At 45.9% G+C, this 26,865-nt stretch overlaps 1 protein-coding gene across 1 annotated transcript in view; it reads right to left on the reverse strand.

Moving 5' to 3' along the window:
- Positions 1 to 6: 6 nt before the first annotated feature.
- The window catches only part of IL1RAP (interleukin 1 receptor accessory protein), a gene marked incomplete at its 3' end in the record, with an annotated part of 31,297 nt that continues 4,438 nt past the window's right edge, over positions 7 to 26,865 (reverse strand). Inside the window, exons 2-10 of the mRNA XM_008941322.1 lie at positions 19,170 to 19,479; positions 18,218 to 18,410; positions 16,312 to 16,477; positions 15,320 to 15,391; positions 14,187 to 14,316; positions 13,089 to 13,237; positions 10,634 to 10,783; positions 9,589 to 9,732; positions 7 to 287 (exon numbers count right to left, since the gene is read on the reverse strand). Coding sequence (XP_008939570.1) covers positions 7 to 287; positions 9,589 to 9,732; positions 10,634 to 10,783; positions 13,089 to 13,237; positions 14,187 to 14,316; positions 15,320 to 15,391; positions 16,312 to 16,477; positions 18,218 to 18,410; positions 19,170 to 19,479 — 1,595 coding nt within the window. The remainder of the gene's footprint in view (positions 288 to 9,588; positions 9,733 to 10,633; positions 10,784 to 13,088; positions 13,238 to 14,186; positions 14,317 to 15,319; positions 15,392 to 16,311; positions 16,478 to 18,217; positions 18,411 to 19,169; positions 19,480 to 26,865) is intronic.

Consider the following 26,865-nt stretch of genomic DNA (forward strand, 5'->3'; position numbering starts at 1 on the left):
CAGGGCGAGCCGCAGGGCCTTCCAGAAGTGGGAGCCGGAGCGCTTGGACTTCTCCCCCTTCCAGGTGACGAAGGAGACGGACTCCTTCAGCTGGAGGATGCTGGGGTGGGTGCACTGCAGCGGCCTGTACTCCACCACGATGAGCTTGGTGGCGATGGCGTTCTGGCACATGATGCCTAGCTTGAACTCCAGGAGGCTGATGCTCTTCTCCGTCAGGTAATCGGGACTCAGCACCACAATCATCCTGCGGCTCCTCTGGATGAAGTCGAACACAGCTTCAGTGGTATCTAAGAGTGCAAGGGCAGAGGAATTGGGGTGCACAGGGAGGGAGCAGGGAGAGAAAGGCTAAAGGAAGCTGTTTAGTAGCATACCTGCTCAGAATCCCACTGAGGGAAACCTGGCACAAACCCAGTGACTTTCAACTTGACTGCAGGGACTGCAGGAGCAATGGTGACATTTTTGCATCACAGTTGTTTTTTTTAGACAGCTGAAGTGGTAACTGAGAAACCAGGACAGCCAGATAAACCAGGACTGTACCCTGCCTTCTGCACTGCACGGAACCACTGCTGCCCAGGAACTGCAGGCGTTTGAAAAGTGCGGGTCTTGGTCAGGAACCACCAGCCCACAGCTCTTTGCATGGGGGGATCGAAATGGAGCGATCATGTAAACACGCCATAGACCACACTGCCAAGGCTGAGACCCACCTCCCTCCCTCTCACGCTCTCTCATCTAGAAATTTAAGCCTCCAAACTTAGAAAGCATAAATATCATCCTTAAACCTCTCCATCAGTTCCCCAAGCCATGACAGAGGGTTAAAATACTGTCCTTCAAAGCATTTCTTGGATTAATTGCAGTTTGTAAAGCTCAGCAAGATGTTCAGCTGAAATGATGCCAGGCAAAGGCAGCACCTTTTTTATTACGAATGCTGAAAAGCAGCAAACTTGAAGGATGCCCTTGAACTTGTCTATGGCTGGGGATGCAGTAAGCATATTGAAGGTGTCATGGCTAACAGGTGAGCAGTGGGAAGGACGAAAATTAATTGGGCTGTAGCATTTAGCAAATTAAGCCAAGGTGATAGGGACCTGGGGACAAGGTGGAGTTCAAGCAGGAGAAGGAGCACTGGAGTAAGAGCTCTTGCACACGCAGTGAGAAAAAACCTTGTAGAAATGTCTTGCTAAGAGCTGTTTTGTGAAGAGCTACCTGCTGTCTCCACTGACTTTCACACTGCTAAAGCCTCAATTTCTCAGTCTGGAGATCCCTCTCCCTCCCTGCCAGCAGGCACTGGTCTTCTACAGAAACAAAAATACTTCCCCTTCTCTGCCTCTTATTCTTCCAACACGTGGCTGTCTCTTTCCTTACCTCAGAGCAGAAGGTGCACCGTGGTGCACCTGAATCCATCTTCTTTTAGTATTGTACAGAGCAATGTTTTTTTTTTTTTTTTTTCTCTTCAAAGATATACAACTAGCTGTAAAACTCATTGTCACTGGCATATTTGGTGACCAAGAACTTGGGAGAGAAAAAATGATTGAATGGCACGATCGTAATAGAGAAAGTAAGGTACTTTTTGGTTCTTTAACATAATATTGGTGTTTAAATTAAACTATTTGGAGTATTTTTTTCTTGTATACAAGTTTGGAGGGATTTTTGCCCTAGATACACACGGGAAAACTAATTCACTGAAACCAAAAGCAGACGCTAAAGTCAGTTCTGTCAGAATTGTCAATGCCATGAAACATTCTTACTACCCTATTTCAAAGGCAGAAAGAATTGGCAGCCATCTCCCAATTTACTCAGTCCAGACCTCATTCAAACCTTTCTGATTGAGATCTATTTTGAAATCAGCCAAGCTTCAACATTTTGTGAAAGAAAAAGTGCCTTTGCTGGTTTGAAAGGTCTTTCTTTTTGAAACTGGAATCAGAGTGAAACGTTGGCAGGAGCAGCCCCAGGGAGGTCACCTATTCTACCTGCCTGCTCAGAAAGCACAAGTTCCATTAACGTGAATGATTCCAACATTGCAGAAATGAAATGTTTTGATTGAGCTGGCAGTGATGGTTTTATCAGTTCTGAATTTGTGACACTCAACATTTTTTTTTGGCAGTGAAAAATGCTCAAATTCCCAAAGATAGATTTTATTCCTGAGAATGGGATGAACTTAGACTTGGCTGATCAGAGTACTTTGGGTTTTTCAGCCTACAATGTAATCCCAGATCATGAAAAATCCTGAGTGGGCCCTTCACGGTGTGCAGGCAGGACAGATCCTCCCAGAGACACCAACAGCACAGGATGGGACAAGCAGCAGCAACATTGTGAGGTTTAGGTACCAACAGAGCTGGAAGTTTGATACTCCTGGATATCTGCTTTATACTAAAAAACTTCCATCTTTACTAAATGGTTACAGAGACTTTGCATGTTTTTGTTGGTTTCCTTATGTCTCCCCTAAAATGGACCCCAGAGATGTAACAGAGGATTAGAAAAAACACGCAGCTGGGGGTCCCAGCCCAATAGAAGCTGGAGCGTCACAGACCCCAGAGACCCCAAACCCATAGATCGTCAAGAGTGTTTGTTTTGGTAGTGGTTGGGAAGAGCTAGGCTCTCTCTCAACTTCCCTGCTAGAGTGCAAACATGAGAAAAAGCCAAGAATGTGGCTTAGTTCAGAAAATAGGAAGCTGAATGAACATTTTCTACCCAGCTACCTGGAAGGTGACAGGCAAAGCATCCTAAGAGCAAGTTTGATTTCTGTGGTTAGGAGAGATTTCCAAGATTTCTGTTCAACACTCTGGCTTGGTGTCTCAAGAAAAGGGATGATGTTTCCTTCACATCTTTCTATCTTGTGATTGCTGAGTGAGTCAGAGACTGTGTGTCTCTTCGAGTCAGAGACTGCGTGTGCATGTCCACTGTCGGGTGATATTTGAATGCTCTGTGTCTCTGTGTTTCTGCTTGCATGGCCCTAGTAGCAGTTGTGGTGCCTCAGGATCTCTGCAGGCACACCATGAACCAGCCAGGAACACACTCCCCTCTAAGGAGGTGTTCCCAAATGATCTTGAAGCATGGACTGTGCACTGTTGTCTTTGACAACCTTTTGCAGATGTAATGGGAAGGAAAATGATACTTATGAGTATACTTATGAGAAATGCACAAGGACTGAAATGCAAAAGTGAAAATGGTTTATTGAAAAGCAAAATAAAATAAATACTGACACTTCACAGATCAAATAACACAAAGGCAAAAACATACAGAAAAGAGAAGGGTAAACTCTGGAACAGCTTTACAACATCAAATGGCATGGGGGGAAGGATATTTTTTCCAATTTGTGCCACGCTGTTTCACCATGAAATAACAATGAGAAACTTTGCACGAGCTGAATATTGATAAATGTTAGGTTAGAGCACAGAAATTCAAATGAATCAACTGAAGTAGACAGATGCTGTGACAGAATCCTGTAATGGAACCCACAGGTGGCACAGGATGAAATGGCATATCTGAGGTGCTTCGCAGACCTGCGTTACGCTGGGACTGGGCTCTGCCCCTGGCCTGACAGCTCCCAGCAAAGCCACTGGTAAAGCTCCTGGGGGAGCAGAGACTGCTCCAGTGCTATTCCTTCCACACTGCTCCCCCAGGATCTCTCAAGCCCCTTTGGAGCATCACACCATTTGCCTTGTGAGTCTTCTGCTGATGTTTGCCAGTAATCCTGTTCTGAGGTTGCAGTGGCACCAAGGGCCACTGAAATGCATGGCAGAGAAAGTCCCACTCTACTATTTATTCAGAAAACTCTGAATAAAATCAGCAAACTAAATGAGGCGGTTTAAAATTCCTAAAATAATCAGATGTACTAAAACATAGGCATAAGTTCTCCTTGTACCAGAGCCAAAAGTGAGATGTGATGTGACGGGGTCTGGGACGCTAATTGAATTTACACACATTTTTGAGTCATTATTTTAAAAATCAAATTGGAATCTAACACAGCTCTGCTTTGGCCTCAGGGCCTTCCCTCTGTTTGCAGAGCTGGCAGCTGATTACAGAGATGCTGAAAACACAAACAAAAAGGTGAAGCTGGGCAAAATGACACCGTTACAAGGGCCCCACAAAGCTGAGCATGGTTTTGGGTGCTATCTCATAGAAATTAAGCTTTCTGGAGTGTGGGAAGTTTCTCTGTCCTTCCACAGACAGCCACAGTGATAAGCTTGTAATAGCAAAGCTTTTAAGCACCTCTGAGCAGGTGAGGAGCTCCACTGCCTTCACTGAAGCTGACTGCAATTTTACCTGCTTACAGCAAAGCTTACATGGAGTGGAGAGGATGAAGAGGAAGGTGAGAAAGCAGCTCTGCTTGTTCCACATTTGTACAGTACCTGCCCCACGGCATGGGTGGCTGAGGCTCCCCGCTGTCTTGCAACAGTATTACTAATCACAAGATGCTATGAGAAAGGGGCTTCACTGGTGCCAGGATTCAACCTCATGCCTTTAAGGCTGGGCTCTTTACTGGGATGCCCTCAACCCCCCCTGCTCAGCTGAGTGAATAGTGCATAGAGTCCGAATGGCAGGACTTTTTTAATGCCATAATTAATGGGTGGGCTTCACCTGCTGGACACCAGCCAAGCGAGTGCACGAGCCAGAGGCGACTTGGGAGCAACCATTACCAACAACACCCAAGCACACACTTAGTGTGAGGAACACTCAGTTCCACAAGTGGGCAGGGCCTTGCACTGGGAGCCACAGGAGTATGGAGACACCCCCAGAGCTTGTAGTTTTCTGTGAAAACATTGTCAACAGCAGTACCAGTCAACACCAGGGTCCTGCTGTGCTTTGGTCTGTCCTACAAGGGAAGGGACACTCCCCTTCTTGGTCTGAAAAGGCTGTCTGCTAGGGGTGAACTCACCAGGTCCTCTCCTATGCCTGCTGCCACCCACTGGAGCAAGGACTGGTACTCAGGGGTTTATTTACTATTTCCACTTTGTGCAAAGGTTGCAGAAGCTGAGATACATCCTCTGTTCTGCAGCTCTGAGCTGGAAATAAGATGGACAGAGAGTTGCTTTCTAAAGCCAAGACTAGTTTAAACCTGAACCCTGAATTATGAATGCTGATGTTGCGCATATGCAGGCAGAGAACACTGAGTCTTCACAGAACCATAGAATAGTTTGGGTTGGAAAGGACCTTTAAAGGTCAGCTAGTCTAAGCCCCCTTCAATATAAGCAGGGACATCTTCAACTAGATCAGGTTCCTCAGAGCCCTGTCCAACCTGACCTGGAATGTTTCCAGGGATGGGGCTTCTACCACCTCTCCAGGCAACATGTGTTAGTGTTTCACCACCCTCACTGTAAAAAATTTCTTCCTTAAATCTAGTCTGAAACTACTCTTTTAGTTTAAAACTATTTAAAAGCATTACTTCCTATTGCAACAGGCCCTACTAAAAAGTCTGTCCCCACCTTTCTTATAAGCCCCCTTCAAGTATTAAAAGGCCCAAACAAGGTCTCCCTGGGGCCTTCTCTTCTCCAGGCTGAGCCACTCAAACTCTCCCAGCCTTTTCCTCATAGTTTTACCCAGCTGGACAGAGCTAGTAGTTTTTAATAAGTCCAAACAAGTTTGCAGGTCTCTTGAAGAGTTGGACGTATATCCAGCGTCACCCCAGAGGCCTTGGCAGTACCTTGCATAATGCTTTCCCACAGTCAGCAGCACAGAGACAGTAGGTGGGTTCAGTAGTAAATTGGGGTTCCTTGCAGTGCTTGTGGAGTCCCTGAGTTTACTCTGCAAAAAAGTATCTCTCTGACATGCTCCATGGCCTGTACTAGAGAGAGATTTCTCCTTGATTATGAGCATTGCAGCCCAAAGGACCTGAGGTACTCAGGAGAATGCAGAGTCCCAGAAACTAACTACTCATTAGCAGAAATTCTACAATACAAAGAGTACCTAGTTAGCAGAAGTTTTGGGTTTGTGGTTGTTTTTTTGTTTGGTTGGTTGGTTTGGGTTTATTTTTATTTTTTTTTTGTGTGTTTCATTTTATTTTACTTTTTTAGTGCTTTTGTAACAGCCATTTCACATTGCCTAACTATCTGAATGCACCTGCCCCTACAGAAACCCTGGGAGCAAAGGTGAGGAGTCTCAAGAGTCTACACTCCCCCCACTGAAGGAGAAATCTGTGATCCCACCATGATCAAGACTATATAGCTGGGACACATATGAAAGGCTTTATACTAGAGCCATTTTTAAAGCTCTTCCTCAGCCTCTGCAACAGGGACCAACAACCCTGGAGAGAAACCACTTAAAAGAAGAAAGGAGGATGGACCTGGATGTTAGTAAAGGTCCCATAGGAACTGGATCTAGGAGTACTGGCCTACACAAATACCATGCTACCACAAGGTGCTGGCTGTGGCCCACTTGGGTGGCCAAAATGTAGACCCCAAGCCCAGGGCTTCTGTGGTTGACAAGAACATGCATTTGCAGAAGGGAGGTGTGTGCATCCTTGGTCTCTCTACTGCCAGAGCACAAGACAAGCTGCAGAAAGGCATGAATGTCCTCTGAAATGCTTGGGACACAGTCCTTCATAGAAAAACCCTGAGTTCCTCCCCACTCCCTAGCCTAACTTGTGGGTTTGGGGAGTTTGTTTTCTGATGGTGTCAAACATTTTTCAGGGATATATTTGAGCCTGTCAAGGCTCAAACGCCTGCTAACTTTTTCCACTGGCATTTCTACCTGCAGCTGCTTCCAGAACCTGCCCTTTGGATACTTGGATTTCTCGCCTTTCCATTTAATAACAGTTAAGGCTGTCTTGGCCTGCTTCAGCTCCTTTAACTTGCTCTTCTTGATGGCTTTGTACTGCACTAGAATGACTTTGATGTTGCCCTTGGAGGCCATATTCTCTAGACCAGCCTTGAGCTCCAGCAGGGCCTGTGTCCCATGCAAGACGTAGCTGGGGCTCAGGACCACTAGCAGACGTCGGCTTTTCTGGATGAAGCTCAGGGTTTCGTCTGTGACAACTGGGAGAAAGAAATATTGAGGTGGTTAGTGATGGCTGAGAACATGCTGCTCAGCTGCCAGCCTGACATCAGATGTCTCTTGAAGGAAACCATAAAAGCCCTTGGAGGCCCTCTCTAGAAGGCTATACTGGTGCTTCCCAACCCTGCAAGCAATACCAGGCAGGGCCTCCTACACCATGGGTGGTACTCACTACCCCATACAGTGCCATCTTCTATTCCCAGTCCCAGGCTGCCTACAGACGTGTTTCCTCCTCTGCACGCTATGTGGAGATGCCTGAAGTAGCTACATCTAAAAGGTACTGTAACACAGGGCAGTGACAACACCAGTGCTATGAGGATGCCACATGGCCAACAGGGTTACTCTGGTAGGCTCAGATTTAGCTTCCTTCTCATGAGAGTGGAAAGTCTCCAGAAAGTTTCTCTCTGGAGCAAAGTAGGAAATCTGACAGCTGGACAACACAAGACCTCAAGGAAAAGACTCAGCCTGAAGAGGTGTTGGGAAGCCTGAATGCCTACACTTGCATCCTCTGGCAGAGTGTCCTCATGAGTTAATTGGCTTTGGAAAGACCACCCTCCTATCTCCTGTTACTCATCCAGCTGCTCCTGTTGCTGTCACTGATGAAAGCAGATTTGGGTGTTTCTCGAAGTGACAAGTAAACTGCTCCGTGGACTTTTAATGAAGTGTCCCAAAAGTGACACTCTTCAAATTGGAGACATGTCACAGTAACTATGGAACCTCTTTGATTTTCTAACATCTGCAGGTAGACTGTCCTTAGGCGCTTTTCTGTAATTAATGTGAAAATTCCTTGTAAGTGTGAATCCTGGTGCCTGCACTCTCTGCTGCAGGACCTCCCATGCTTCATTGACTGGTCAGAAAATAAAATGGAGAATAAAATAATGCTGACAGGCAACTTCATTTAGCTGTCAAGCACGTTTGATTCGTTTCTGTCAGCAAACTTGCAGGATAATCCATCTCCCACTGTTTCTTCATCGAGGACAACAGAATTCTCTACCCATGACAGATGCACACAGGGAAGCATTACACCAGCCTCCAAAAGCTACTCCCTGTCCCACTGTGCTTCTCCATGAAGGAGATTAGTCAAATCCCGACTAAGAAGCACCAGAGAAGCCCCAGCAGTATTGTAAATGGCAGTGCAATGATGAGCCACCCCAGGAATGCTCAGGAGAGCTGGGGCGGGATTAAGGCTGGTAGGGATCGCCACAGTGACCAGGGATGGGAGCTCTCCCAGGGTGAGGTGAAGGGCCGGGAGCCCAGGAGAGCTAATCTGGGAGGAAAATCAGATCCTCCAAAGGGAAGGGGGAAGGCTGGGAAGAAGTAGCAGGGCCAACAAGAGAGAGACATATGTCATGAGGAACAACTGGTAAGAACAGCTCAGAGCAAACCTGCTCTGAGCCTGGCAGTGGCATCAAAGAAATGGAGCCTGGAGGGTGCTCTGCCATATCATCCACCCTCTCCCTAGAAGGAACAACACCAGGATTGCAGCTGTCTCCCTGTCCCCTGAGACATTCGTATTTATTTGCCCTCAAACTTAGACGTGTTGTGTCCTAGCAATGATCTAGGACATAAAGATAACAGATCCCAGACTGATTCTGCTCCCTCTGTCACACAGCTGGGCTGGGACTCCAGCAGTCCCTCCTGTGCTACCCAGAAGGGACCCCAAAGCACAGGTTTTGTCATCAGGGCCATCTGCATCAAAGCCCACGATTTCAAAGCAGGGCAGTCTGCACTGGCTGAAGTTCATGCTTTGAACTTTTAGTAGGTATCAGGGATTGTACAGACAACTCGACCCCAGGACACTGGAAACTGAGAGTGTTCGCTAGGTTTGTGTCCTTGTTGTGTCATCTATGTGACTGTCCATAGCTGGAGAGTTTCACAAACTTTCATCCTTGGTGATTCCCTGCATGCCTCCAGCTGATGCTGCAACCAGAATCTTGTATGATTTAGCTTGAAACAGTGGAAAAAAAAAAAAATCTGCATCTTAGTGAATAGTCTCATTAGCTGCAACAAAGTGCCCTTAATTACAGCAACTTAATTGTATGCCATGTTAGACACAGACTCCAACTAACGAGCGTGAGTGGGAGGCATTCTAGGAGGGCAAGTTATCTTCTCACTGATGTTGGCAAGGTGCTCTCCACACTTCCCTGAAGCAGATACTCATGGTTTTCACCAGGCACTCGCCATTACCCTTTGCGAGCTACACATCTGGCCCAGTGTCACACTCCCCCTGCCTCTTTTCTTTCTGGCCTTGACTTTATCTGCATATTTTAAGGCAGCTCAGAGGGTATGCATGAAGGTCAGTGGCCCAGTTCTCTCATGTTGATAAATCAATCGCTCCTCCACATCACTCCTGGGGAGAGCAATTGATATGACCAACAATCACCACTTGCCCACCGTAGCCTTTTTTGGTGGCCTGAAGCATCTGTGACACCATCACACAAAGCAAAAACATTGGAAGATACTAACAAGAGATCACTAATGGAGATGGGGGAAAAACCCTAAAGGATAAAGTTAATCTGGACAGGCCCGTTCCTACCGATTACCTCCAAGAACAATAAAGAGAGGATGTGGATGGAGCGCAGCCCCCTGTGAAATACTCACTTCCCCCGGGGAGGCCGTCTCTGTCGAAGATGCACAGCTTGTAGCCAAACTCATTCTCCAAGACTCCCCGCAGCGTGAGCAGGACGAACTCCTCCTCCTCGGCGTTGCGGGCGTAGGACACGTAGACGTCGTACTCCTTCCCGTCTGGGCAGGGGGGCACAGAGACACAGAGGGCACAAGCACTCGTGACGCTGCGCGGCTGGTGCCGGAGGAAGGGCAGAGAGGAAGGCTCCCGCCCAGCCCCGGAGCTGCACCTCAACAACCCCTTCCCATCGCTCCGGCCGCGCTGCCTCTCTGACCGCCCACGGCCTGAAGGGGCAGCTGCTCAGGCACCGCTGGGTTGCTGGAGGCACGAGACTGCAGCGAGGTGACCAGAGTGCTTTTGTCTTTTGGCATTGCTTCTTCCCTTGCTGTCTATCTACATGAGCAGTCCCTCCAGACAGAGGCTTGTGCCCTGTCTACACCCTCTGAGAGGTGCCGCACCCCCTTGGCAGGTTCATCTCACAAGCTGAAAGGGCTCAAACACCCTCCTCATCCTACAGAGGACGATATCTCAGCTCAGAGTCCCAAGACATGAACTCCCAGTAACACAGTGGAAGAACTGAGGACAGAAGGGTGATTCCCAAATCCATCCTTTTGGATGCCTTCCCATATTTTAAAGCAAGTCACTCTGGGTTAATGAATCCTTACAAAGAGTCACTAGGGAAATCAGGGACTTCCTGAAACTTGATGACTTATTTTGAACATCTGGATTGGGTGAAACGTAGCCATCAGCGGGCAGTGACCCAGGGAGCCTGATATATCCACCTTTCACCTCTGCAGACAGGACAGAGGACTTCTCTCTCTCTCCTTTCCCCTGACTCAAGCCTGACTCCTCCTCCTCTAAAATGACCCATACAACTAAACGCAGGTATAGAATTGGAAGCTCAAAGTGTCATTACACTGTGAAGAGGGTTAAAAATAGGTTATACAAAAATTCCTATATAAAAACAAAAGGTCTGTCCTGTAGCAGGATAAAAGAGATATAGGCCTTTTAACTCCTTACCTAGAATGGTTTCATCTGTTCCAAAATGAGCCCGATAGAAGAGGACCATTTCAAGCCAATAAACGTGATAGATGACTATCAGCACCACAATGAGCAGGATGGTTGCTCCCAGTCCACAGGCCAGCTCCACGGTGTACTTTGGTGTTACAGCTGGGTTCAAAAAGAAATAGGGGCTCTGGTTTACAGAAGAGGTTGGGCCTTCAGCTAAGCGGGAACAAGCTTGTGTCATATGCATTCAAATACCACAGAGGAACAGCCAAGAGCCAAGCTGGCCCTTCAGAGGAAGGTGGCCAAGCCAAGGTTTTTCTGGCAGGACATGTGATGGCTGGCCACCCTGGAATCCCCATTCTGGGTTACTAGGTCTGATTGGTCTGGCAGAACAAGTCAAAACACAGGCTGGACTTCTGTCTCTGAGTGAGACCCTGGGAGCAGCCAGATGGTAGAATGACCTGTTGATGGAAACCACCCGCACAGTCCAAAGCCAGCTCACAAACAAGATCTTCTCAGCAGTATATGCAAACTCTTGAGGCAACACAACAGCACTTATTTCTAGGAGAGCCAACCAAAGCTCACCTGTAGCAAAATAAAGGCAATGGCCATCATTTTCCCTCCCCATCAAACACACACAGTCCTTGTGGCTTGTCCTAGACTGACAGCAAGGATACAACTAGCCATGGCCTGATTGTTTTCTACCAGGAAAGAAAAATTAGAGTTAATTACAGAAAAGATGGAATGCTTGCAAACAAATAGGACAACCTGTGGATATCACAGGGCCTCCTCCAGCTCATACAGTGTCTGTCATATCACTGCTGCTTCTTTGTATTAAGGACAGAAAATAACTCTTCTAACTGTACCCCTGAGCAACTCTGGTTTTGGGGTGATTCAGGTGGCACCTGACATGCACACTGGCAAACTGCATGACAAAAGAACAGCAGTGAGTGGAAATATCACCAAATACATTTTATTAGAAACCAAATTATAAAAAAAAAAAAAAAAAAGAAAATTGAAGGAATTAACAACTTTCCTTAGGTGATAAGCAGCAGGAGTACATGAGAAGGAGAGGGAAATCACCCAGAAAAAGCAGAAAATGTACATAATCTAATGTAATGGAGGAGCTATACATAGCTACTTGCTAAAAACTGGCAGACAAGTGCTGAGGGGTTGGGTTCTGGGAGGCTCGATGTTCCTATGCACAGTGGCATGGTCTGCAGTGAGCTTAGCTTAAGGTTGCTCTGCCAGCAGCGGTGGGGGATGGTTCTTGCATTTTGCTGTGAAACAGAGCAGAAAGGAGAGGTGGTGAGTAAGCAGGTCTGCTCAGAACAAACTCACCTAGCTGCCCAGGAGCAGATGGGAAGGATGGAAAGGATAGTAAAGAAAACAACATTTAGGTGCTGCTGTATAGAGAAAGAATCTGAAGATTTCAGATTTGCTTCTGCTACATGTACAAATATTATCTTCCCAGAAGAGTTATATATGTAGGATGAACACACTGTCAGATGGTTTCAGTCCTTCTCAGTTGTGTATTTGGTCTATTGTTCCTTCCTAATGAACCAGAAAAGGTTTGTCTCAGATGAATGAGACTAAAAAAGAAGGACAAGTACCAAGAAGTAAGAGAAATAGCTCTTCCAGTAAAGACTTCTCACGCTAATGGGGCAGAGTCAGTGGAAGAAAGTGTCTGGCATGAGCTTTACAAGGCAGGGCAACATCCCTTATGGAAAAGGGGAAGTCCAACCTACAGTAAGCGGGTGTTGAAGCTCTAGATGAGGTTGATAAGGAGGTGGATATATCTAGATGAGGTTGATAAGGAGGTGGATATATCTACCTTAATCAGGAAACCTCACATAGCTATAGCGAAGGCTCTGTTCTTTTTACTGAGAGGTGGATCTGGGAAATGGGAACAAAATCTTTGATGAAAGATAGATATGGGGAAAAAAAAGGCTACACTAAACAGAGCTGAATCACTCCATACCTTCCATGCTGAGATAGATGTATCTAGACTGGAGTGCCATCACAGCAAGGAGTAAAACCAGAGTGTCACAGTTAGACTGTCTCACTCCCTGAGCCATGTCAACATGTGCAGTCTGCTTTCTGGAGGATGCCAACAGGTAGCTGTTGTGTCACGCAAACCAATCACACAATCAAGTAAAACAAAGTGATTTCAAGCAGCCTGTCCCCTCAGGTTTGCTTCAGCTGTGGTACATGGATGGGATAACACCAGGTCCAGCCACCTCTCTCCCACTCCAGGCACTTGACCACAGTCGGGTAGGCGTGACACGCGTCCTCTGCTCCCTGCCTCCAAGAAGTGGTGCAGTGTGACAGCAGTAATATAGCAGCACACAGAACAGCGTGTGTTGGAGAAAGAGCCTGATGGAAGTATTTGTTCCCCTGCTGCTTTGCAGGGCCAGAGCTCTCTGAGCTTGCCTCGTTTCACACCCGTGCTCTGCAAGTCCCTTACCTTTCATGCGCACTAGGGCCTGGCTGTGCTCCTCGCCCTTGGCGTTCCTGGCATAACAAGTATAGTTCCGTTTCAAGTCCTCTGGTGTGGCTTTTGTAACTGTTAGCGTCCTTAGGACAGTTTTGTCTTCAAAGTCTTTAACATTTTCACTGTAAGAGAAAAACTAGAATGTTACATATGTGAAACTGCAGCAGGTTCTAAGTGACAAATATTCCCTTCCTTGATACAATCCAACTCTTTCTTTAAAAAAAAACAAAACACCTGAACTGATATTTATAAATTGATACACACTTCAGATTTTAATACAACTGCAGCTGTTCCTTCTTCTGATTTTCCTTAATATTTATTTTGCCACTCATCATTTTCTCATTGCTGCTGTATCACTGCATTTTAGAGATAAAGGAAGCTTTTGCCTACAAAGCAACAAGATCTCACAAACTCAGGATTTGGAGCCCCACCACACGTCCCATGTGGTCCTGGATAAGTCACTTCATGTCTGCCTGAATTGATCATCTGCAAACTGAGGATTACAGCAGTTCCTTTTGCCTTCCATTTTTCTACATAGGTTTGCAAAATGATTGGCGCGGCAACGGCCTCCCACATGTAACTCAGCATCCAGCAGGTGGGACTCTGAACCTCACTTGGTTTCTTCATGTAACAGTCTCTACTCCTCCTAATCAACACTATATATAATACTACTTTTTTGTTTCAGTTTTTGAAATGTTTTATTACTTATGCTATTTGGGAACATTCCTCTAAATAAAAATGTGTCAGCCCCTGTTTTAGAACAGGTTGCATAGTATCTGTCCCACAATAGCACCAGCTGTTGGCAACACTATCAGGACCTGAACAAGTTACAATGTAAACTGGTAAACAAAGCCCCCTCAAATCCATGTGTAAGAGGAGACACTGTCCAGGTCTGGAGGCCTCCTCCCTGGAGCTCCTGGTGCTCATTACAGCATGGTGCAGACACAGAGGTTTCTCATTAACAGGGAAGTGGGGGACTCCACACTCCTGTGGAAGGGAAAATGGGACTTCTGCATGTCTGTAAGGACCCAAGAGAGGGTTAGATACAAACGAAGGTTCACGTTATGTTACCTCTGTGTGACTTTTATCTTGGGGTCTGTGATATCATCTGTGTTTTTCCCATCTATGGTCCACCACACTTCAGACCGGGAGTCCTTAAGGAAGGTGAAGAAGACCTCACAGGGCAGAACAAGGTCATCTCCTGAAAAAAAGGGAACACAGTGAAGTTTTGCAAAGCAGAAATGTTGAGGGTCTGACTTTTGTGCTTTCCAGTGATTCTACTAGCCTGAGGTCTGCCTCCCTTCAGGAGGGAATTAGTCCAGCATCTGCCTTCAGACGTCTGATAAGAGTTTAACACATCAGCCCTGTTTATCCACGACAGATAAATAAATAGGGAAAAATCTCCTGCTTTCTCAAATGAGTTACAAGTTACTTGACTGCACCAAGCAACCCACCCAAGGACAGATGCTCCATGCCAACCACTTCCTTGGAAAGCCAGGCAGTATTAATCATCCCCACTGCCCAGGGGACAGATGCCATGAAGTGAAGGATTTGGCTCCACAAAAGCATTTTGGTGTGGGAACACTTGTTCAGGCATTTAACTCTCCCTGAAGATCAGGCCTGGGTGTGTGAATATCTTTGTGATCAGTCTATAAGTTATTTTATCTTACAGAGTGACTATGGAAGAAATTTGACCTTCTGAGGTCACAGAAAAGCTATGGCTTAAAGTGAAGACTCTGCTGCTAATCATTATCATTGGCACCACATTTATTAAAGCAATGTGATGGGACGTGATCCATTCAATATAGGGAATTGCTCCAAAGAGCTATCAACCTAAACAGATGGGGTGGGGGAAGGGGTATGGTACCCCGTTACACAATGCTGCGAGGCCAGCAAAAGGAGAGCTGTCATTAATTAGGAAGCAATCAGGCAAAAAGGGAGAGGAAAGGCAGCCAAAAAGGGAGAGGAGATAAGCAAGAAGTGGCCAGAAGGCTGAAGCCAATAAGGGGATGAATGAGGGTGGGTGGGAGCAAACCACAGCCAGGGACAGGGCTGAAACAAGGTCCTAAAGGAATTTCTCTAAGCAGCTGAGGGTCCCCATTCCACCTGCTTCAGCAGCAGCTTCTGCGCCCTGGCTGGGTCTCCCCATTCAGGCAGGCAGGCTGCCAGGCCAAGGAGGGCAGGCAGAGAGTGTTACAATTTACCTGCTTCCACTTCGTAGGCAACTTTCTCATTTGGAGAGTTGAACTGTGGTGGCAAGGCCTTGTTCGGACTTCCTGTGGGAGAGAACAGAGACCCCCCACTTCATGAACCAGACTTCACGAGAACCTGGGGTCCTTGCAGACCCATTCATGATGCTCTTGTGCCCTGCTGCATATGTCCCAGTCTAACTTGTGATACTATCCTGCTGCAGAGTTCAATACAAAGAGAAATCTAATCCTGGTCCCCAAACCCAGGGCCAGATCCAGATTTTGAGGCTCCTCCAAAGTTAAGATAAGTCTATACAGAAGTTTTTTGGCATCTCGCATCCTAAGAGCTCTGTACCCCTGTCATCTCCCACAAGGCACAACCTGTACCAGTTTCTTTTTATGCTTCTAAAAATTAAAGTACAGACATAATTTCCTGTCACAAGTATTTAATTCAGCTCTTAAAGCACCAGTTGTTATGGGACTCAGCACATGCTCTATTAGGTTTCTAACCTCTATCTACAATTCCCTGTCAGGGACGTTGAGCCCATGTACCAGAGACACTACGCTGGGTAACTGGAGACTTGCCTGGCCAATGCTCTTTGAGACTGCAAGGAGACCAAGGCAAGTTGGCTATAATGGGACAACCCCACAAATGACAGTGAGCAAAGGGTACTGGAGACAAAACTGAGACGTGCCAGGGTTATGCATTCACATGCCAGTAGAGGGTACCACTGGCCATCTCATGAGCTATACCTCACCAGTCTAAGCCTGGTCACTCTCTGTGTTGTTTGGGGCATTTGACGTGGTGGTAGGTAGGACCTGCAGTGCAACATATTCTGGGTAATTACAAGAGGCTGAGCCCAGCAAGCAAAAATACACCAGGTCAGTTGGCTCATGCAGTTTGAACACAGCCACAAATGGATCCTGTGACAAACTCTTCTTCTAGCTGTCTTTACCACTTCTGCAGCTATCCATCTGCATCTTACACATTTTAAAGTCATTCTTACCCACAACCTTCATCTTTATGGTTCTGGTGAGATTATAGGTTCTTCCGTGGTCCTGGAATGTCACAATGCAAGTGTAGTTCCCTTTATACGTGCTGCGGACGATGCCGATGACAAGCCTGGGCCCTTGGGGGTATCGCTCATAGAAGCCATCCATCAAGTTGCAGTTCTGGAGTCAGGCATTAAAAAAACCCATGAGTTTTGGGATTCAAAAGTAAGGATAATGGTTTAAAGGCTACTACAAAGATTTGTTCTTCAACTATGAATATGATATTTGGGATTGTGATGCAGGTCCGAACTAAAGTGCATTTTGAAATACAAACTGGTACGTTCACCTTGAAAATGAGGTGATGAAGCAGATGACCCTAAATAGGTTTATCCCAACTTAAATTTTATAAAAGGGAGATCTCTGTTCCAGAAGTACATTTGCAATCAAGATGAGCACCTGAGCAGAGTAAAGAATGAAAGTAAAAAGAGACAGGAAAAAAAAAATGATGATAAATTCACAAATGGATACTAGGACTAAAGGACACGTCCCCCGTTGATGTCAGTGTCTAATGCTCTTGGGACTAATCAGGCTACCCTGACTGACTTCAGCTGAGAATAAGGCCCCAAAACTGGCAACTGGCAAATGAAAAACTGTAGTACGACAATCTTAATAACACTTTTTTCTGTCGGGCAAGGCAGGAAACGTCTGCCAAGTATCAAGCTAAAGATCCCGTTTCAGAAAGGGGTTATGCAGATGACATCTTGATTGTCATAAAACCCAAAGATGTTCACATTTTCCAAGAGATTATTTCTGAATGGTACATTTCCAAATCAGATACATCCTAATGGGGCAGTTTAAGACAAGGGTCATATACCATTTTTAATGATTTTTATTAGGCACGGGATGACTTGCTGCCTGAAAAATTACTTCCATGGGGCTTTTCGTTTCATTCTGTTAATTGATTGTTGAGATGTGAATTTCAATGAGTGGTACAAGTAAAGCACTTCAACTACTGCAGTGAAACTACTCCTCTTAAGATAAAAAAAAACTAAGTTTTTCCTGGAGGGTTTTAGAGTTGGGTTTTCCTTTGGGGTGGGTTTTTACTGCTGTTGGGGTGGGGTTTTTTATGTATTTTGTTTTAAAATCAGCAGATATATTTGTTGCCAGCTTTGTTTATTATTAAATTTTCACAGACAGAACCTTCTGTCTAGAAATCCAAAAGCACTTTATAAGCGATTAGAGAATTCAGTCCCACAACCCTCTGGCTACACAACTCCTGAGAATTCTTATTCTCTCCTGACTAAAGGCATCCACCTAAAGAAAAACACTGAGGTCAAAATTTAATAAAATTGAGCAGTAATTCTGTAAGCAAGAGCCTTAGGATGGCTGGAGGCAACCTAATTATCAGAGCAGTATGGAGTGTGGGACAGGGATGTCTCCATCTTCAGAAAAGAGGTGTTATGTCAAACAGGGCACACAGGGTCCTTGCAGAACCCTGATGTACAGCTTCATTTCCTGGTCTCAAAAGAGTTTGGAAAGGGTGCCATTTGCATCAGCAAGTAATTTTCTTTTTTTTACAGAAGAGGGAATATGAACCACAGTTTCCTTTTCAGGGATAGTGACTGGCTCACACAGCAGGTCAGGAATACTGCCCACAGCTTAACTGAAGTTCCTAAATCCATGCCAATCCTGCTCCACTTGTACACACTGGTGAAAGAAATTTCAGTGTTAGTTCTCAATTCCCTTCCAAGTGCAGTTGTACCCTTGAACTCACTGGAAACAAAACTTTTACAATTAGTAAAGCTTCATTAACAGCTCCATCAAGAGGAGACTCAAACATAGCTCCATGATTCTCATGCCAATCATCACTTTTCAGATACAACACTGCATTCCCCCACTGCCCAAACAAGTCCTTCTTACCCAGTACCACTTTACAGTTGGCGTTACACTAGGAGGGTAAAAGTCATCAATATCTGGACACATGATCTTCTCATTGGTGTGCTCCAAGTAGAACATCTCCTCAGTGGGTTTTATTGAGTGGCTTACACAAGAGTGTTCGTCTTTTGGAACAACCTCCAAGGGGAATGCAACTTTGCTGCAGTAGGTTGTATTTCTAAGGACAGAGGAGGAAAAGGCTGATTAGCTGAAACTTGTTTACTCCTATAGAAGTGGAAAGAAATAAAAAACACATCTGCAATAATGAGCATCATAGCGCTGATGAGGTATATACAGCCTTAGTTGACTCATTTATAAATGGGAAATAGAACACCATCAAGGATGGCCACACTAGCTCACAAAAGCCTATAAACAAGACTAACAAGCAACATCTACTCCCCTGCTGGTAAAGCAGATAATAGGGTCAAAGACACGATGAACAAGAGACAATGTGAGGAAGATCAGAAAGAGCTCTTGTGCTCGGTGTATAGCAGATGCTATGTTCATTTTGTACCACACTCAGAGGCACTTTTAATTTCCTAGAAGACTGGATCTCATGAATCTTTGCCAAATTAGCATGCAGTCAAAACATTACCCCTGCATTTGAAGCTATTTTTACTCTAGACATACAGATCGCTTCTTAATGGTGAGTGCCTGTGGATTTTGCCATGGGCTCAGCAATAATATTTTCATGGACACTTGCAGCTAGCAAGAAGAGGCATGCTCATTAATGTTTGCAAGGCTCCAAGCATTATTACGATGTAAATTGGCTCAGCACTGAGCGGTCTTATAATTGTAACATTCTTTTCCCATTAATGCTTATGTAAATGGTCTTCTCCCTACAGAAATAACTGGCACTACCAGCATAATTTTCCCACTTCCACGAAAGTCCTTCGATTACGCTGGAGACATACAGAACCTGCACTGCACAACCTACCTGAGCATGCACGTATAATTCCCAGTGTCGTTGAGAAGAGCAGGCCAGAACCAAAGGGTGTCTTTCTCCTTGCTGATGTGATTGTCTGGGAGACGAAAATTAATGGGCTCCTCCAGATCCCGGTCCTGCCTGATCCTGTACCAGATCAGGGTTAAGCCAGCAGAATGGGCTGTGCTGTAGTTGTACTTCAAGAAGGTCTCGAAAAGCGGGCATTTGATCTTGGCAGGTTCCCCATCGTAGATCTGGATTTGTTTCATGGTGTCCACACCCCAGTCATCGCAGCGCTCTGCAGCAGGGAAGAACAAAGTACCTTAGCTTGCAAGTCTGCAGGAGAAAAACAGTTCTGCTCATGTTGCCCACAGCCCTTGGTCCTGTGCCCATTAAAATCAAAGGCAAAAATGTAGTATTTTCAGTGGAAGCAAACCGGGCTTTTATAAAGCAGAGCAAGAATACTGTGGTCAGTTCTAGATAATCTGCAGACCTCTACTTTCTTGTGTACATCTACATTTCTTCCAAGCTATTTATCCCCCATCGAGGCAATAGGATAGGATATTCCTGCATAACACCAGGCTTCCTAGAGAGCTCCAAGAAAATTCAGTTCTCAGCTCTTGTGTGGAAACAAAGTTTGAATGAAAACAATGCTACAGGTGTGTGTACATCCATGCACAGTGACAGGGGAGATGGAAATACAAGTATTGGAAAAAAAAAAAAAACAATGTAAACAACCACCCTCCCTTAGAGCCATGGGCCGTTAGGCCTGACAGAAGAAGCAGGACTGAGGGTTCTGGGAGCAAGGACTGCCCTTCCTGTGGTGGGTTTGTGCAACGTCTGAGCACACTATGGTAACACAAAAAGTACAAGCACCAATAAGTGACAAATAGCGACTGTTTATAGTGAAGTTTGGGAAGGGTGGCTGAGAGGCAGAAGAGGCAGTATGGAGGAGGTGGCAGCATGTTCTCCTGGCGATGACCAGGCAGACCCCAGGTGCAATCCCCAAGCACAGTTCAACAGGCTCAGTGTGGCTCACAGCAGACTCAAGCTGACACAGAAACTAGGCAGCATGAAAAAAAGGTCATTCAGTGCCTTTTTTTTTCTCCCCATTTATTCTTGTCATTAGTAGACAGTTTCAGGAAAAACAGTACGTCAAAACCCATTTCTCTTCCAAGTGCTCCTTTCCACTCCATCCCTCCTACCCATCAGGATGCCCAGTCATGAATGGACTGGGTGCAAGCAAAGCAAGGCACCAGGGTGTCACTCACGTGAGGGCAGCCTGCGCTCGCAGCCGAGACACACGGAGAAGCTGCTGTCACTGCCCCTCCCATCCCCCACACTGAGTGGGCAGAGCATGGCACCCCACGCCTCCCAGTGCACCTCCTGTAGCTGCTGGGGGGCATCAGCTGGGGCAGCTTGACTCCAAGAGCCCAAAACAAGCAGGAAGAGGAGAGGGGTGTGCTGCCTGCAGCAGTCCCCAGGAGCAGTGTCTCAGCGTATCACAGACAACACTGCAAAACCTCCCTGGTCTGCAGACATGAGAAGAACTCAGAGCGAGAGGAAAAAACAGAATACAATATGCTCTTTGAGCCCTGTTCAGAACTGACTTCACAGTCCCAAAGCAGGATTTCTGGCATTTTATCTTCCTTAAATAGAGAGCGGGATGTAGCTTGGCCCCAAACTCATGCTTAATTAAAAAAAGCAAAGAGATAAACCTTTGAGGAAATGGGCCCACAGCGCTTAAAGGCAGCAATCTCTGCTCTTGTGGTTCAGCAATGGTTAGTCACAGTGAGGAAGAATCTGGGCCAGTAAGAATAGAAATGTTTTCTGTCAGGTTTACACATAAATGTAAATGCAAGCTGCACTGCTGCTCCTCTGGTATGCCAAACACCCGTATGACAGGGTGTTACTTCTGGAGGAAGAGAGTGAAACGGGCTAGGAAGAGGCAGTGAAGATACTCAGAGTGCAAATATTGCCCATAGGAACCCCAGACCCCAATGGCTGGAGAATGCCATCACTCATCATCTAAGAAACATAATACAGATATTTCCTTCAAAGCAGCATAGCATCATTCCGCCAGTGACAAGGCCTATTCTGAAAGACAAAAATACTATAGGAAGCCTTACACCATGGAAGTTGCACAGTCACCAGTCACCACCACAGTCAAAGCCAACAGGAACCAGTACATTGCTTTATGCTGGTGAGGTCAAGCTACTGGATTAAGCATAGTCAAGTTTCCACAAAGTGGTAAATGAGACAAATGAGTCTCCCAGAGACTGCCTGCTAATTGCATGATGAAGCACTGATTACTTTTCACAGAGGGCAAGCATTTTTTTTTTTATAAAGAAAGGCTTTCCCTCTGACAGGAGCAGACCTAGGTCTGTAAATCAGGACACTCGGATTCTCTTCCTGGCACCTGACTTCACTGTCTCCTCTTGGGCTGCATAAAGGCCAATTGTCCTTATTACTTCAAATGGTAGGACTGGAGAGGAAGAAGACCATATAAAATATTACAGTACTGAAATTCTTAGAGTGAAGATCAATGAAATTTGCAATCATGAACAGCTCTTGCATTTTGCAACAGCTCATAAATCAGCACTGTAAAACGACTTACCCATTCTACCTGAAGGAGTTGTTGAAAATAAATACAACTATTTTAATTCTTTTCTTCCTAGATTACTCAAAAGCAATGTATGGGCCTTGTTTTCTTGGCTGGGGAAGAGGCAACTGCTGCTGTTCTTTACTTTAAGAGCTGTACCTGGTGATTTTGTCTCAGAGCTGGCTGATTTGCATGACCTCAGGAACACTGTCCCTCCAAATGGCTAGTCCTAAGGGTCCCCACATGCATCCTGCTGTGGGGTGCTGCACACACCAAGCTGAACGCCAAACACAGCACATAACTGTGCTGGTAACGAGCAGCTACACCACAGAGCACAGAAGCAGCCGTGCAGCTTGAGATCGTGGGCTGTGCTCGCCACCCTGCTGGCAAGGACTTGGGGGCAAAGCCCAGCAGGACGCCGAGGGCTGTGAGCAAAGCCACAACCCACTGCTCACAGCAGAGATGGCAAAAACGCCATGGGATGGTTTGAGACCTCCTTCACACACAAAACACCAAGGACAAAAGTTGTGGTGCTTTGCACAGCTTCCCTCCTCCCTGTTCCATGCTGACAGCAGTACATCTATCTCCTTTTTCTGGGGGGTGTTTTATGTCCCAGATGGCCAAGCCGTGCCTGACATGGCATGCGAGGGGACTGCAGGGCATCCCTCACACACACCCCTTTCTGAGCCTCTTCCTCCTTGGCTGTGTTGTGGCTCTTCTCCCTGTGCCAACAACATCCTTTGCTGTGGTGCTACTTCTGCAACAGACCCCACCAGCCGCTCCCCACACACGGGTAAAGCAGAGGGAATGCTTGTATTATTGTTGCTATGATAAATATTATTGTTCCCTGCAACATTTTGTGCTCCTTCTACTATTTTAACCTTTATTGGATATTCAGAGCCTATTTGCAGCTAACACAAGCATGCAGCTACTTGGATGTCAGTCTAAAATGGAAATAACCTGAAACAAAAAAAGGCATGACTTCACACTGAACCTTACTGGTGTAAAGCAGCTCTCACTGTGAAAAAAAATAAAAAGAATATATACATATACAGCCACACATCCATTGCTATATCCTGACTTCAGCAACAATATTTGTGGGGGGCATTGCAGAAAAAAGATGCAAGGATGCAGTTCTGATTGTGAGAAACAACACCAGCTTCTGTGCTGTGCCTATCTGCAGCAACTCACATTTGTTTAACCTAGGCTAAGCCTAGGAAGGGAATTTCTTCTCTCTTGAAATGTTTCCTGCACAGAATAGCCACTGGAGTTAAGTCACACTCCTGATTAAATCGAGTGGGATCAGCATTCATACTCCGACACCAGAGGGTCACTAACAAAGGGAAACCAGTGGAGGAGCTATATGCAACTCCATGGTCCCTTCCATGCTGCAGCAAAGAGAATACACCACACATTACTGAGGGATAAGATAAAATTCTCTAAAATCTACCATCCCACAAATGCAGCTTCCTAGAAATGCCTCTGCAAAACACTTTTGAAAGAAACCACCTTAGTCTCATCACTGATGAGGTGTACTGCAGATGCCTCAACTGACCCCTCTTACTGCCAGGAGCTCTGCAATCACAGAGCAAGACAGACTATGACCATAATAGCTACCTGTCAGACAGTGCAGAAAAAGGCAAGAAATGGTCCTGCTTCCACAGCCCTGCTTGGGAAGAGGGATAAGAATTACACAGGCTGGAGGGAGGCTGGTGGAAGGAAACACTCACCTACAGTACTGGAAGAGAAAGTGCAGACAAAAAGGTCAGAGTAAGGATGCGCATCTTGATTTCATGATTCTTGATTTTTCAGCAGGCTGCTGTGCTAGTGGTCCTCCCTGGTGCATGCTGGGAACTAGGGGAACTGGCAAAGTTAACTCCAAATGTCCCTCTTGCTTGGACTGTATGTTGCAGCCCATGTTCACAGGGGTTCATCTGCTACTGATAAAACGGACAGAAACCTCTTCTGCTACAGAAATGGTCGTGTCTGTCCTATTTATGAATCTAGTACTACAGTGCCACTAAACACAAGCTAACTGAAAACAGATTCCTTCTCAGAAGCCAAATAATGCTGAAGAAAGTGGCTTCTCCAGATGTAAAACAGAAAATTTAAAAAAAAAAAAAAACAACAACAACAAAACAAACAAACAAACAAACAAAAACTTCAGGAAAAAAAAAAATGCGATTCACCCCATTTGCAATAGAGCTCTGAATATGCATATCTGAAATACCCCAAAGATGCATCTGCAGAACCCAGGACAAGCACCCCCAAAGTCAAAACAGAGATTAAATTGGTGTAATTATTTCGATATTTCAAGAAGAGACAAACTGCCTAACCCACGGCTCAAAAAAAAGAAAAACCAACAGCAGAGTATGGCTGCATCAAAAAAATGCCATACCGTTTTTCCCACAGTTTGGTATTTCTATGCAGTTACTTTAAGTACCTCCATTTAAGAAAAAATTCTCAACTACCAAAACTCTACCAGCTTTATACCATCTCCAGCCCTTCTCTCCTCTGGGGCTACAAAGGCTTCCCCTAGATAAAATTTCTGTGAAGAAATAATAAAGAACCATCCTTATGAGAGGCTATCCATCATGCCAGCACAAATTACCCTGCTATTTGCCAAATTGATGAGCCCTTCTTAATTGCCTCTAATTTTGGGAGGGGACTTGCCTCGCACACAGACTGGGACCATGCAGCGGGACACAAAGCTGCCCACGCTGCCAGCTGAATGACACACCAGGTCCCTCTTCCCCACGCCATCTCAGCAGCAGCAGCAGATGGAGTTGCTCAATAACTTCCCATTTTCTTTGGCCCTTCCTGCTGCATTATCTTAAAGCACCGCTGCCACGAGGCAGCCTCCAGCCAGGCCAGCGGTTAGCTTGACACAAGTATCGACATCAATAAGGCAGAAAAAGCTGATCATGCAAAGCAGTTACATGGAAAAATCATCATTATTACCTTAAAAAATGTTCCCCCCACCCCCTTTTCAAGCTCACAACAATCAGTGAAAAGGAAGCCAAAGAGTCTGGGCTGATTGGAGGAGTTGCACTGTGAGCATAGAAGGTCCCAGCTGTGGTGTGCTTTCCATTTATGCCACTGTCAGGAGCACCCACTCTTCCACTGCATCTGGGTTTTTCTCGCCACACGTGCATCCTACCCAAGACCACCCCATGCTCCCCAGCTGTGTGCTTTGCTCAGCAGCTGAGCAACTGGGCAGTGTGGCAGGAGAGCACTTCCATGCACCCTGTACCCCACCTGACCACACAGCATGGTGGAATGAAGGTAGGATGGAATAAAACAAATGAGAATATCTTCCCTGAACTTGGAAACAGGCAGGCCCAAACACATTGAAATTGGTGGGAATGACAGAGAACTTAGGTTAGCCCTAACTAAGATCAGATAGCTCTCATCATTTGCTCCCACTATCGTCACAGCAATGATATTGGTCACATAATGCCTAAAAACTGGTCATAGCTCAACGCTGCTTTGAAGGCTCAGTCTAGAAGCTGCACAAACCCTGCAGGAATTTATAATCTGACTTCCAGGGGAAACACATCAAAAAGGGCCTGTCATTACCTCACTGCCTTCCTCCCACAGCCTTACCAACAGAGGAAGCAAGTGGAAGCGGTCCTGGCACAAACCTCCCAGCAAGCTGCTCCAACACACAGCACACAGCCCAGCCCCATCTGCATGGTTCTGCTGCAATGGTACCAGCATTGTGGCTTTACGCTTCTCCCAAGTCCCACCATACTCATCCAGTGCTGCTGCTGAGCTGTGATACCCCCATGGATGCAGCTGCACTAGATGCTGCACACAAGGGTCATTTAAACAGGTGTGACTGTCTGTGTCTCTGCCAAATTCACAAAAAACAAGCTGACTGCAAAACTCCTGTTGACTTCAGAGGAAGCATCCCAGGTGCAACATCCACAAAACAATGATTCTGTAATGGGGTCCGTAGCTCTTGACTCCAAGTTTCCTTATCTAATCAAGCACAGCCTGTAGCATGAGGAAGGGCAGCTGGGTTTTGTGGGTTTGTGAGCTCCACACCTTCACTCTCTATCTGTGTATAAAGCTGTGTTTACTGTACATGGCAGAGATTACTTTGGTTACCTCCAGCAAGCAACTGGGCCAAAAGGGAAGGAAAAAAAAAAAAAAAAAAAAAAGGCATTCAGTTTTTCCTCTAGTAAACTCGACATGTTTTCCTGGAGGCTTTTTTTTAAAATGATATCAAAATGATAAAGGTAGGGGTATGAACTGCTCCAAAGCCTGAAGGAGAAAAGGAGCAAATAGCTACTTTCCATCCCACTTCATTGAGGAAATTGCTGCGTGAAGCAAAGCAGAGCAGCACAGGAGGAGGAGAGACAGAGAGAGGAAATGCAATGGCCCGTTGCAAAATGATCTGTAGGAGAGGCAGCATGAAGAGGAGGTTTACCTGATTAGCTTCAACATGAAGGTGTGCTCAAGCTAGCAGAGTCATCTGCGTGCCTGGGACATCAGACTGGGGCTTGACAAGGTCCAGGCTCAATACCTGGCTCTGCCACAGGCTTACTCAGTTAAATACATGCAGCATAGTTATTGCGCTTAGCCAAGGTCTCAGTTGTCTGCTTTAAAATACAGTCAACAATTCTACACCTATCAACACAAACATCCACAAGGGTATCCACGTAAAAATAGGCTGCAGTAGATGTCCTCATGTGAGGATGGGAACTGGAAAAATGCAGCAGGCAGTAAAATGCACTGCAAGGGTCTACGAGCCTGTCAGAAGTCACTCGTGTCCAATAAAACCCAGAGACTGAGTACACAACTGTGCAGCTGCAGCACGGAGACAATGACGGATGAGAAGAACAGGAGACAGGTCCCCAGTGTCCCCAATGCTCTATTTGATATACGAGGAGGAGCAAAAGCGACCATCTAATAATCACATCAGCAAGACACCCGAAATGGGCTGCTTTCCTCCACACCTTTCTGCACTTCGATGTGGATGGGTCACATCACATTGATGCCTGCACAAAATGTGCCCCTCACAACCTACTTCCTCAGCTGGCAAGAAGGAGAAGTGAGGTCTTATCTCCTCGGCAGGCAAAACTCTGGATAGTGCTGAGG

Source organism: Merops nubicus, unplaced genomic scaffold (genome assembly GCF_000691845.1).
Source record: "Merops nubicus isolate BGI_N331 unplaced genomic scaffold, ASM69184v1 scaffold17575, whole genome shotgun sequence".
Lineage (NCBI taxonomy): Eukaryota > Metazoa > Chordata > Aves > Coraciiformes > Meropidae > Merops > Merops nubicus.